General features: G+C 45.0%; 1 protein-coding gene across 1 annotated transcript; it reads right to left on the bottom strand.

The window, feature by feature from the left end:
• Positions 1–72: 72 nt before the first annotated feature.
• LOC119455887 (T-complex protein 1 subunit epsilon) lies at positions 73–13859 on the bottom strand. The gene is made up of 9 exons (XM_037717408.2): positions 13626–13859; positions 12203–12263; positions 11880–12044; positions 7555–7946; positions 6151–6420; positions 4979–5164; positions 3154–3291; positions 739–919; positions 73–355 (listed from the first exon to the last, which is right to left on the bottom strand). Exons 1-9 carry the CDS (start codon positions 13728–13730, stop codon positions 228–230), a joined length of 1626 nt encoding a protein of 541 aa, XP_037573336.1. The 5' UTR covers positions 13731–13859; the 3' UTR covers positions 73–227.
• Between the last annotated feature and the right edge of the window lie 260 nt (positions 13860–14119).

Below are 14119 nucleotides of genomic sequence, written 5' to 3'. Positions count from 1 at the left end.
GATATTTCTCTTCCGACTGCCCAATGATTCAGACATTGATGCAGCTGGCCCTTCAGTCTAAAAATTCGGATGGCAACTGCATAAATAAAGATTTTATTTGGGATCTGAAACGTGTGTAGTGTTTATCATAAAGATGAAACTTGTTTGGAGGAACCTGTGAGCCAGTCACAGTGCATTTGGGTTCTTTATTACACGGCAGTATGCATGTGCTCTCAAGGTCAATTAAATTAGGCATAGTTGTTGTCTGGTGTCCGGATGTCATCGATCTTCAGGATCATCTTGACAAGCTGGGTGGCCAAGCTGATCTGCTGTTTCTTGCTCGTCAATGTCTCAATCACATGCTGCTCCTTCATGTCTGTAAAGGAACAAAGTCGTGCATTGTCTAGCATGGCTTGATTTCAGCATTGCAGGGCAAAATACGTAATGTACCAAATGCAAGCACCCACCCTTAACTTTAAGCTCAGCAAATTTAATGATATTTCACAACAGCTGGCAACCAAAGGTCCAGACAGAAAGCAGCAAAAGAGAGAGAGACAAACGAACAGTGTAACACCTAAGTGCTGCTTCAACTCTTTTTTTTCAGCTGCTGGCCCTTATAGACATGTACAGCCAACTCGTCCAAGTGTGCACTTTAGTCGATTTTGAATGCTAGAAAGAATTTACACATAAAGGTACCTACACAGTAAAACAGCACAATGTTACACTTCCGAGAGAAAAGATCAAAGCAGTAGCACTGACCGTTAGTGCCCTTGCCCAGACAGTCAATGCCAAGGCAGGGGTTGTTCTCTTGGGCTTGGCGGGCCTTCACCTCAGTCAGGGTCTCAATTGGAGGGAGGCCAGAGTTCTCGGCCAGGGCCAGTGGCACACTCTCCAGGGCGTCCGCAAAGGCACGGAAGGGGTACTGCTCCAGCGTCGATATCTGAGTGGCATATGCACAGTTACATTTGGCATCTGTGCGCTTTGAAAATTTATGCAATCATCCACACTCACTATATAAAACTAAATTACAGGCTCTAACGCCTCAAAACTGCAAGTGAGTTACAAAGGATGCTGTAATAGAGGATTCCAAATTAATTTTGACCACCTGTTTTTTTTTTCCTGTTTTTTTTTTTATGTGCGGCCAAAGCCCATACCCAAGCGTTCTTGTATTCCACTTCTAGAATGTGGCCACCAAAGGCCAGGTATCAAACCAATGACCTCGAGCGCAGCAGAGCTCAACAGTAGCATTTGCCATGGTGGCTCAGTAGTTACTAAGTAAAAGACATGTTATTTTGAATTTCACGGGACCGAAGAAAAAAAAAAAAAAGAAAGAAATCTGTATTGATCGAATGTCGAATTATTTAGGATATCAAGAGCACAATAAGCAAATGCTTACATCAACATGCTTTTATTTACTGAATGAATCGGCAAATCTTGTTTCTATTTTGCACAAAAGCAGTGCAGAAGCTGCAATTGTCATCTTGCAACTAATTAGCGCTCGCTCGGGAGTTCCTTCATAGTGCAGCCCCATGGTGCAAGAACCACGTCTTCATCTGAGAAATGCTTTTCACTAGCGTGCACTCGTCCCGATTGTTTGTTTGTTTTTTGCCAGTGCACTGGTCAGCAATAGCATTGCCATGTGGCCAGCAGTCTGATGCCATAGGTGGATAGCAAAATGACGATGTCGTCAGCTAGCGACTTCCGCTTCGCGGGATAGCGCTTCTGTTGCTTCGTTCAGCCTTGTCAGCAGTTTCTGCAGTGCGATTTCCCGCTGTTCGCGAAGAAAACACGCTTCAGCAACGGCTGTTGGCTGCTAGGCATTAGGAGGCGCGAACTCTTCCATGAAAGGAGGGGGAAAAAAATTTTTTTTTGATTTTCCATGAAATGAAGCGCACAAACGTAAATGGGCAGTTGGCGTCAAACAAGCGACCATGAACGGCGAGCTGTGGGTACGGAACGTAGGAGCCCGAATATGTGAAGATCATTTCATCACAGGCAAGTGTTTTGTCGAACAACTTCGTCTACTAACATTCTAGTACAAATACGCCCTTTTTAACAATCAGTTAAATACACACACGAGCACCCAGCAAGGATCCTCGGCACATTGATTATGTGCCGTAATTATTCCGATACAACGAAAAGGCAACTGAGGCTGCATGAAAGAGGGGGGAGAGGTAACGTCAAAATAATCCGTGCACTTTCAGATGCTTAAATCGGTGCTTTCTCTCTGCAGTTATTCACGACATGCGTCTCTTGAGAAAAAACGGGAGACTACGAAGGCACAGCAGCCGACGAAATGGCGCGCGGTGGGCACCGCTGCAGACAAAACAGCGGATGAAGTGATCGACTACACCGTTCGTTATAGGAGGCGTTACAATGACGGCGAATATATTTTGTTGCACGGGCTCACACAACAGCAAACAAACAGCCATTTATTAGGTTGACTTACCACTTATTAAAAACTACTTCTTAAGTTAACGAACGTTTATTTGCGCTCGACAACGCTTACTCTAGATAAACGTTGTATTACTATTTGAGGCGACACAAACACGTTAGGGCATGAAATGCCTGCCACCTAAAAATTCACGAGTCTAAGGGCGCCAACATAAGTACGAAGGAACAATAGCTCACACCCACAACTGCCCAGCGGTGCTTGCATCGTGGTTTTTCACCAAAGTTCCGCAGTAAATAAAAGACCAAGCGCATGAAGCATGGGCATGAAGTGACAGCGGCATAGACGGCGTCGTGGTCTCGAACCGGAAGTTGTAGCAGAATTCGCCGTACCCCACAATCCCTTGCGACAACCGAGATTTTGCCATCCACCTATTGGGCGGGCCGTCGTAGAATCTTCGCTCCTCAACGGCTTCCGCTGTGTTTGACATTGCGTACGCTGTGCAATGAGTCAAAATGAAACTACTGTTTCCCGGAACTGCTGCGGATGAAACCGTGGTTGCTACTGACAAAGCAAGGCAGAGTTCCCTTTCATACAACACAAGCTTTTGTGGGTCAGTGGCCAGTATCATTCAAAGGTGGCCAAGGCGTGGCCGCCCACTCAGAGGACCTGGATGGGCTTCCTTGCCTGGCGGCACACCTCCTAGAATGGATTAGGCTGTCATCATTCCACACCACGAGGCCAGCTATACACTGCGTGAGTGAAAGCGCTGCAACACTTACTTTGTCCGCCTGCGCTCCAACAGCCAGGGAACAAGAGATTTCGGCAGCTCCACCACCATAGACAATGCGGTTGTCCTTCACGAGGTTCCGGATCACACAGAGTGCATCATGCAGGCTCCGCTTGGCTTCCTCGACAATCTGTGAACACAAAAGCAAATTGCTCAAAACAAAAGTAGTTTCCCAAACAGGCACCATGCCAGTTTTTTTCCAAGTGCTTAGTCCTAAGGCTTAGCTAAAAACTGTTGGGAAAGACTCCAATTCTTTGAAAGAGTACACGGGGAATGAATAGTGCATCTGCATATGTAAAAACATTTTTGCACTTGCACCAACTCTTGTAGGTTGAAGTCTGGATGACCAGCCATAGGTGTGAGAACCAGGGTTCAAATTAACTTTCATCAAATTAACTTCAGAACCACAAAAAGCTTATGTTGTTTGCAACTTGCTTTGCTTGCGAGAACACTTCTCCAGCATTTGAGTGCGGTTCGTGAAGGCACCTGTGAACTCCTGCAGACACATCTTATCAACCTAACTTGACTTGTATGTTGTAGAGCTCACCTACCTCCAAGCAAGGTTCAAGGTGACCTAAAAAGCGCAAATGATCCAACTGTTTGATAGAGACTGCGCTGACCAGTCTAGGCTCTATAAGAGCACAGAGCAACGTGATGGTGACAGCAATGCAGCTGCATCATTTACACAGAGGCAGATAGAGCTAATCTTGGGGAGATTACAGAGCATGTCTGCACAAAGGTGCTTTCACATTCCACCACCATTAGAATGAAGCTGCCATGGCTGGTAGTTGAACCCACCACCTTGAGCTTAGGAGCAGAGCACCACAGCCACTGAGCAACCATGGCAGCTACCCCACAGACACCTAGGATGCAGAGCAGTGCAATGCAAGATGCCATAACAGCAGACAGCATCTTATTGGTGAGGGTCCAACATCTGGTAAATTAGGTTCATGGCAAGATAACATGAATAAACAGCTCACAGACACCTGTTTTAAAAGGCATTTGTGTGTTTCTGCTTGGCTTGGAAAATCAGTCACACGCAGCATTTTCCCCTCTGTTTTAAATTTGACTAGTCGCACTACACTTCAGCAAGCACATGTCCCATCCGCATCAGTGTGCACGGCTCAAAAGTGAAGCCGGACCATGGTTCGGGATGGAAGGTTCATATTGCACCCATTGTGTAATGCGCAACAGTGTTCATAAAAAACTGCTGCGCAGTCTCATAGGTGCTTCAGCCTGAAGAAAGAACCAAACTTGGTGGCAAAAAGTACCGCGCACTTTCCACTCTTGGATCACTTCTGCATTTTTTTATAACACAAAAAAGTGCACTCCGCATGATGCATGCAGAACAACATGCAGCTTTAAAGATATGCAGAATTCTCACAGCTCTATGAAGCCTCAATGCATGCCTAAAAACCACATGAGGGACCTTGTATGGAGGGTTCTGAATTTGGACCAACTTGGTTTCTTGCACTCAACACATGGCACATGGGTTTCTGATTTCGTCCTCCTCAGAATGCCACTGTGGCCAAGAATGGAACCAATGTCCTTGTGCTCACCAGCACAACACTGAGCCATTTGAGCCAGCCAGCAGTGGGTCTAATCCCCAAATTGACAAAGGGCAACACCCTCCTACTGTTACCATCTTTTAACATATTTTCCTGCGATGCCTTCCTGACATGGACATTTTACACATTCATGATGACGATATCACAAGAGGCAGTAAGCCATCTTGCTGCCCCCATGATTTTGAAGCACAAATATCAGGACCACATGGCATGCCCAAATAAACACACATGACAGAACAAGTAGCGCACCATCTTGTTGCCTCCTCGTATAAAGACTGTAACTGCCCGGGAGTTGGGGCACTCCTCAATGACCAGCATGCGGTCCTTTGTTGTACCAAACGACAGCTCTCTGACCACTCCAGCAGATCCCAATTTGTCAGCAGTCAGTTCGCAGAACCGTGGCACAATGCGACCACCTGTTGCAATGGCGATCAGCTAAAAAAAGAAAAGGAGAGAAAGAAAACCATCACAATTCGGTTTTAGTAAGGGCTCCATGCTCCAAAAGACAATCTTTTCTACTATACAGTTCAAGATTCATGAGCACCCAATGATTTTTCACGTATTTTAACTGATCACTTTGAACAGCGCAACTGCATAGTAGAATAGTAGTAATCCTATAACTAACAGGACTAGCGTCCAAAAACGACAGATAGAAAATGACAGCACCTGGTGATTCTTTATCAAGAATAACAAGAAATTAAATTTATATTATGGGGTTTTTACGTGCCAAAACCAAGATCTGATTATAAGGCACGCCGTAGTGGGGGACTCTGGAAATTTGGACCACCTGGGGTTCTTTAACGTGCACCTAAATCTAAGTACACGGGTGTTTTTGCATTTCCCCATTGAAATGTGGCCGCCGTGGCCGGGATTCGATCCCACGAACTCATACTCATCAAGAATAGCAAGCTCTTCCCCTTACAATGGAAACAAAAATTAAGCAAATGCAAAATTTTAAACTTAGAAGTAAAAGGAACACCAAAACAATTTTGCCTGATAATGTGTTCCTTCACAAAGCTCTATATTCATTATTTTGTAAAAGAGGTTGATATGAGGAAATGAAGTTGCTAAGCTTTCATTTCCTGGATGAAATCCACATCCCCGAGGTTGCTACGTCATTGTGACGTCACAGTGCGAGTAGTGGGCCATTGTGGCACAGTAAACGTTCTCAAAGCTTGCCAAGTTTGTCTTTGGCTCCTTTAGAATACAATGCAGTCCACCTTTACTCATAAAAAATTAACTAGGCCAGAGCAGATGCTGTTGAAATTCATGACGCCACGGCTAGTTGATGCAGGAACTACAAGGAAATGTCGACAATGATCTGGCAATTTTGCGTCCTCCTCTGGATTACAAAGTGTCTTCTCAGGGCAATAGTGGCTTTTTTGATAAACTAGACAGTTACGGTGTCCATGGGAACCAACCTCAATCTCAGGGCCACCGACCCAGCGCACAGCCGGCAGTTGCTTCTGCAGCAGCAGGTGGTTGGCCTCGTCATCAAAACCCCACTGGCAGATAACCAGGTTGGCGCCAGCAGCCTTCACCTGGTCCACCATCTGCTCAAACTGCTGTCGCTCGTAAGTCCTCAGGGCCTCAAACTCCTCGGCTGAGGTCACGTCCAACTTATGCTTGGTCTTGGGCTTGGGTGGCTCAAACGGGCATGTCAGGATGGCCAGCTTAGCATTGCGCACTTCCTGCAGCGTACCAATGCATGAGCCACTGACTCCTATCTACCTTATGCCACATTACTAGTGGAGAATGGCATAACATTGCGCAGTAAAAATGAAGCAGCATGCATAATAAAAAATAAAAATAAATAAATAAATAAATATTTTAGACGAATTGAATAGTAAGGAGCAGACATGGACAAAAAGGAATGTTTAGGCTGACGCCATTGTCAAACTACAGCCACAAAAGCCATACTATTCACATAAAAAAACCTGAATTTCTAAAACAGCGCCAAAAACACGAACAAGAAAGAACACAGGACGAGCGCTGTGTTCAGCACTCGTCCTGTGTTCTTTCTTGTCAGTGTTTTTGGCGCTGTTTTAAATATGTATATCAGTACCAACTAGCTCGCACCCAAACCCTTCCGAGTCCTCAATTTTTATTACCATTCATCTTGTACAAAACAGCACTGTGACAAAGGATGCAAAACAGCAGGTAACAGAACAGGAAAGAGCAGCAGAATGTCGGAACAAAGGCTTCTTTACTGTCTTGTTCTTCACATTCTTTTGCATCCTATTACACCATGACATGTTTATAAATAGAGCTGAGTGGATATGTAAATATATGTATAAGCTCCGATTCACGCAGCCACCATGTGCTCCGTCCTGTCAATGTCACAGCACCGGCATTCGACAGGAGAGAGCATTTCCTCGCTAGTTCCTTCTAAAAAAAATGTGATGTGGCTGACATTTGCCGATGCTCTGAACTTAGCTGGCATCATGTTTTTCAAGGAGAAACTGGCAAGGAATGACCTCTCTGGACGCCAATGCCGTAACAGTGACGGAACGGATGATGGCTGTGCAAATCTGGCCCAAGTGAAGCCACATGTAGTCAATTAGTACTCTTTCTTTTTTTAATCTATAATGTAACTTTCTGTATGAGACGGCCAAGTCCATTCAGCTAGGCTGTTTATTCAGATATTTTCATGGCCTCCTGCAATACTTTTTCTACAGAACAGTCCCCTATGGAAGGAAATGCAGTACGGGATTAGATAGGATGAATGTTGGAAGCTCACAAGAATGAGGCACCAGATGGCACATGGCAGGAGCGATACACGTTGGCAGAAGCTGGGCTAACATAGCCAACTGTGAGACGCTTACCTTGGGCATCTGTGGGTGGCTGAAGTCCTTGTCGACGAGCACACCTCGGACCAGCAGCGAGTCTTCCAGTTTGCCACCTTCCTTGCCTTCCACTTTGATCAGCTCGAAATTGACGTCGCCGCGCTCCAGCTGGGCCACCGAGAGCACAGCTTCCACAGCAATCTCGGCAAACTGCCGGTGACACTTGTTCACGATCTTTGAGCCCAACGTGGTCATGGCAGTCTGAATCAGGAACTCCTTGTCGGTCTTTGAAACAGAAAAGCTTTCGGCAACCTTGTCCAAGTGGGTGAGTGCGCAGCGAGCAGCCATCTCAAAGCCATCCGCAATGCGGATTGGATGGATGCCGCGGTCCAGAAGCTGCTCTGCCTGTTCCAACAAAGCTCCCGCCAGCACTGCAAGAGCCCAGATGCAGGGAATCTCTTAGTTGATGTTAACACTTTCATGCCACTTTAGCAGAGTGATGAGTGGGAGAGGAAAAAAAACACCCCATTAGATCTGTTGAATCTCCTTCAGAGTGCAGCAAGAAAAAGGCACATTCTGCTAACAGTGGCCATACTGCTCACAGATTCCTACAACCACTGATGTGCAGCCTCATGATACTGTCAAAAAGCTGCGCCATTAGGAAAGGTAGCCTCCCACGCTTGATGCACTAGAAGCTATATAAGCGTTCTTGTTTGAATGAAAATGTTCTGCTAATGACAAGGCACATAATGTAATGGTAGACACTGTGCCAAACAAGAGGCTCAATCTTTTAACCTAATACACTAATCTCACAGAGCCTTCTGACAGTCTATCGATTTTTAGATTCCTGCTACATACTGGCACGAAACTCACTGGAAACCGCAAAGGTTTTTAAGCAAGAACAGTGCACACGTTTGCCTGAGGTGCATTTAACTATAAATGTCATGAACACTAGAAAAGCAGTAATTATGCGAAATTAAGTTGTAAAAATCGTTCATTCTCTCAAATCAAGAGAGCACGTGGGATATGCCACAAAACAACAGTCGACATTCTTGATGTAGCAAAAGGTCTTCCAGAATCATCCAACTGTACCGCAAGCCCGCAGTTATGTTTGCGAATGCGTAACACTATCAATAGGAGATTTTCATATTTCACGTAGTAGTGACGCTGAAGTAAACAGTCGTAAAACTGTGTATGACGAAACTTATTCTTTATTGGGCGAACCTGTGCCCACAAAAGCAAGCTACGCTCGAAGCACAACGAAAGCGGCGAACACAGTTGGCGATCGGCGAAATCTGATCAGCAGCGAAACGCGTCGGCTTTTATACGTGAGTCATCGAATGTTCCAGATTAATCCCTGGTGCCCGCGTGTCTTCTAGAAAGTTCTAGACAATTCGCGTCACTCATACAATCAGATTACATGAGCGTCGGTGACCACAGACGACGGATAGAAGCACCGATAACGTTCCGAGAAGCTTCCGATGCAGGCGCGACCTGCGCCGAGCGATAACGTTTAACATTTGTTAGCCGGTGGAAAGCGGCCACCGGTGAAAGATAAACATGTATACGTGTCAATATGCAACCGTAAGCTACCAATACTACCTGCATATTATGCCTTTTCCCTTGCATGCAAATCTTAGCACCAAATTGTTTGCGCGACACATTTTCACTTCACAGGTGGCCTGCTTCACCATGACAACTTGTACAGCTGTGAGAAAAATAAACCACTGTGAATGCGTGCTGCAATGCACGATCATGACACCAAGTGTGGCGGTACCTAGGCTTGCCTGGCACCAAGGCCAGTTCAGTGCACATGTGTGTCCTGTATTATGGGCTGGCATGACCGTTCGCTTCGTTCAATGTTTTGCGCTCTAGCTTTCTGAGCTTCTACACGAGAAACCGACCCCATCAAGCAACATGCGGTGACGTAATGTGGCCACCAATGGGCCATACCTGGCGAGTGACGCCACCTCATGTAGAACTTGGAAAGCCACAGTGTTTTAGTTAATTTTGTGCTTTGTTACATAAAGCGACATTTTGTTAAGAAGCTAACAGGAACGCCAATGCATTTCTCCGCAATGTTCAGGAATTAATATCTCGAAAGTGGTGTCATCCCAAGAATTCGTTCCAAGTGGATCGCCTTGCTCCACGGCTACAATTTGTAAACTGGAATATGGGCCATTAGGTAATTAGTTAAAAACTTAATTAGTGAATTTTTTAAAATTATTCAATTGTGCATTTCAATGTCTTGTGCAAGTAATGTCCGCCTCTTCGAGTAGACCAGCTCATGAACTAGAATTGGGTTATCTGCCACAGGTAGCCTTAAAGAACTTTTGGAAGTGTTTGCTGAAACACCCTGTATACCAGATATGAAACATTGTGAAGAACAAAGAAAGAAGTGAATCCGCTACGTAACATACAGAACCCAAAAGCAAACACTTACAAACATATACGGTCCAACTGGCTTTACTTAACCTTGCAGCGCAGGTCCAATCAGAAGTGTTTCAAGATGCACACGACACACTTGAAATTAGTTTCATCAGTGATCATGCTTTTCATGTACTACCTTGGTGTGCACAAGCACAAATGTGCACGCAGCACCTCAAGGAGATAGGCGAACGTTCTTGCTGGTAAAATATTAAACACTGCCTCATCAATGCTCAAACACAGGTACCAGTGGTGAACAGCTGGAAAACTGTACTGAGTTGGTAATGATTGCGCCAAGTCACTTTAGCGGCTAGAGTTTATATGTGCCTTGCACATACTGGCAAATGAGTATGAAAACATTCACCAGCACAGTTCTACACTTTTGATTTCACACAAGGTACGCCTCTGACTGGCATTACAGAATACCAGCATGGACAAAATTGTGTGACGAGAATGTATCGACACTAGGGTATCACTGTACAATACTGTGGTGCACGAGGCCCAATTGGTATGACCGTATTCTGTACTACAATGCTACTGTTGCAGGGGAAAAAAAAAAAAAGTGTGCTTGAGACAAGGCAGCGCAGGCAAAGGCCAGCCAGCAGCACATTTTGCTGCAGTGTTAACAATTCATTAGCTAGGCTAAAATTAAACTGGATTATTTTAATCTGCTTACCCAGTAATATTTTGCACTGCAAAGTGCGCTTTGTATTATGAAGGGGCATTAAAGAGACACTAAAGCAGTTTACACTGATAAAGTACTCTTCCATAAGTATAATTCATCACTTGCATGAAAGTTAAAGTTCCATTATTAGAATTTCGCACCGAAACCTGAGTGGCTTTATATCACGATTCCACTGCATACACAGATTTCAAAGCACTTCTTATTTAGGTCGTTAAGGCTCAGTAAAAGTTCTTCGAAGTTGCTATGTTTAGTCATTTCTTATTGCGTCTCTTGCTGGCTTACAAAGACTCATCCAATGGTAAGAGTTTTTTTTTTCTTCTTTGGTACCATGGAAGAATAATTCACTAATGAAGCTCAAGTTATATTTCTCTTTAGTGTCCTTTGAAAGTCCTACTTGCATGTGAGATTAACAGGAAACTATTCCTCAAGGTGACATTTATATACCACGTTATATACACAGTTGTCAGAGCTACTTGGATATCTAACCATGAAGCACTGCAGAGTAATCCAGGACACTCAATAATGCTAACGAGCTTTGAAATGTTGGTGCTTGATCAAGCTCACCTTGATTGCACTGTTCACAAGAAATGTTCAGTGCCACCCACGGCCGTGTATTGCGCACAAATGCCCGGCTTTGCTCTGCGAGACGACACCTGGCGACGATTGCTGGGTCCGAGATAGCGTGCCCAGGTGCATGCACGGCCTAATAAACATGCAAACTTGCACGTGTTGCATTTAACCAGAGGTGACGTCCACAAGCGCCTTCGTTACCTTGAACAGTCTGCAAGTGCTCTTCATTTGTTGGGAAAGGACCAACGCGCGTTAGTTATCAGCCCATGCTTCATTCTATGGCATTTGTGGTGCCGCAAATGCCCTCAGACCGAGTGCAGATTAGGGTAAACAAAGGAGCTTTTCAACGTCCTCACTCGTCAAAAGCAGATCTGCACGTCTATTAGGCCACGCATGCTCCTGGGACCCAGCAACTGCCGCCAGGTGTCGCCCTGCAAAGCAAAGCCGGCCGTTCGCGCGCTCTACACAGCAGTGTACGGCACTGTACAACAAGCACTGAACTCCAGTGCCAGTAAGTAGCAACTCTTTCCCTTAGTAGTAAGCAGCACCATTACAGTGTTAGGTTAGAATAAAAGTGAGCCATGAGAATGGGGACTAAGAAAACATTGGCCACAATGTACCACTGAACACTGGCATGCAAAAAATGTGTGCACTTGTCTGGAAGGAGGTGGGTATCACTTACCAACAACGCCAGTGGTGCCATCACCAATCTCATCATCTTGGGATTGAGATAGCTGCACCAGCAGCTTGGCTATCTGGTGCTCGACGTCCATCATTTTCAATATGGTCGCGCCATCATTGGTCACAGTAACATCCCCATCCGATGAAACCATCATTTTGTCGAGCCCTGCAAATTAAAAAATAGCTTACAGTTATGCCTTGGGAGTTATCTCAAACAAAAACTTGGTGTGTGGCACATACGGCACAAAATAGGTCAAAGTAAAATAAGAAGAGGAGTGGGGATGGGAGGGATAACCAAGCTTGTCACAATTTCTGGATGATTACCTTTAGGGCCCAACGATGTCTTGAGGATGTTGGCCACAGCCTTGGCGGCCAGGATGTGCGACTGGAAGACACAAGGCCCCAAAGGAAACATTAACTGCTTGTGTCATAAGGATGCCAAAACATTCCAGTATGAGTCAGTGCCAACTTCTAGCTATGACATGTAATGCTGCAGCTGTACATTGAATCGCTTTCACGCTGAACACAGCAGTGACAGCACACAACAAAGGCATAAATCACAGCTACTGAAGTGCCAGTGTAGTTTCCTAGGCATACGGGGGTGGTACTGTGCTACCACAAGGTTACAAACACAGACACCAGAGACCACTCTCGGATGTCGCCTTGCACTTTTAAGCCTGTAACATAACAGCAACAAACATACCACTAACAGATTAGGCAGCTTCAAAAGTTAGTTTAGCCACCGGTGTGCAACTTTGGTAACCTGAACTCTGTATACAATGACAATGTGTGTGGCAGCCTGAAATATTTAATGAGAACATTTTACCTTGCAGTGTCAAAGTACTTGTGCAATAACAAGGCTTGCCTGCTCATATCAGTTGGTCTAAGCAGCAGGGATGGCTTCTGATTAAATTAGTGCTTCATATTAGCACAAAATGCTACAACAGCACAAAGCCAGATTAAACACGACGGCTTCAGCACCAACTATAGTAAGCCAGGTGTGACTGACCTTGCTTATGCACAGCTGTATCCCGATTTCAACGTTAACTCCGTTTTTTCCGAACTACAGACCTATTTTGCTGCTAGCTTTATTTAAATTCGGAAACGGTCCCCTATAAGAACAAACGAGATTTTGCTTTATGCAGCTCCGAACAGTTCTTGAAATCATTCTACAAAACCACTCTCTTTTGAAGTGTCTTGAGCAACGTTACTAGTTTAGTAACGTCGGATTTGACAACGCACGCTTTAAGTGGGCGTTCGCTTTCTCTTTACGTTTCAGACCTCCGGTAGACAGTATTCAGCATTATAAATATCAGCACTGAGCTCACTGCTGGAACAAGCCACTGTGTAGGCGGCGGACCGGTGGCAACGCCTGCTCGTTGCCTTTTATGGGCAATTCTGATGCACAACGCGTGGATGTAGTACCCCCAGCAAGAACAAACTACATAGAAAACCATTGTACACACAAGCAGTGAAAGGTTAGCATAGAAATGTATTAAGCATACACAATGGAGTTGTGTTTAGTTTGTTGCTCTCAAATTGGGAAGGCGTGGGCACGAGCCTGTAGACAATGAATGGCAGCCATTCAACAAATACTAGTAATAAGATGCCCAACAGGAGACATGGGCCAAGACAACAAGCACAACATATGTAAATTTACAAGCCGCACTTCAAAACCAATTATCGAACAAAACTTAACGCACGCTTTTTTAAAGCAGAATGATACTGACAGCGCAAGAATGCCTACCTTGAGCGCATCGACACCGGTGAGTCGCTTCTTTTTATCTTGATCCTTAAGAATAATAAACGGCCTTCCGTACTCGTCGAATGTTAACGTTCCTAAAGAATTCATTGCGATTTCCTCAGGTAAGAAAATTCGCAACGATTACGCCGGATTACACCGGATTATTTGCTTAACAAAGGTTCATGCACAAGCAACCACAGTTTTTCCTCGATGCACCGGTCAGTGTTGCCAAGCTCCAATGCCGAATAGTCCAAACTCGAAATAATACCTAAAATTCCTCAGTTTTCCCTAAACATCCCTAGTTCTGTACTACAACACGGCAAAGTAGGACGCTGTCACAGAACTTTACTTGAACGAAACTTCCTTTATTTGTAGTGCCGTTATGCGTCAACTGGCTACCACATAAAATGAAACTCTATGGTGTCAACTCTCCGCAACGATATGCTAGCCACCGTAGCAACGACCTGCCCAACGTTATATAAACGTTGGACCTGCCA

This window comes from Dermacentor silvarum, chromosome 6 (assembly GCF_013339745.2).
Source record: "Dermacentor silvarum isolate Dsil-2018 chromosome 6, BIME_Dsil_1.4, whole genome shotgun sequence".
Taxonomy (NCBI): Eukaryota; Metazoa; Arthropoda; class Arachnida; order Ixodida; family Ixodidae; genus Dermacentor; species Dermacentor silvarum.
The sequence above is the reverse complement of the archived record's forward strand: the minus strand, read 5'-3'. Positions and strand labels throughout refer to the sequence as shown.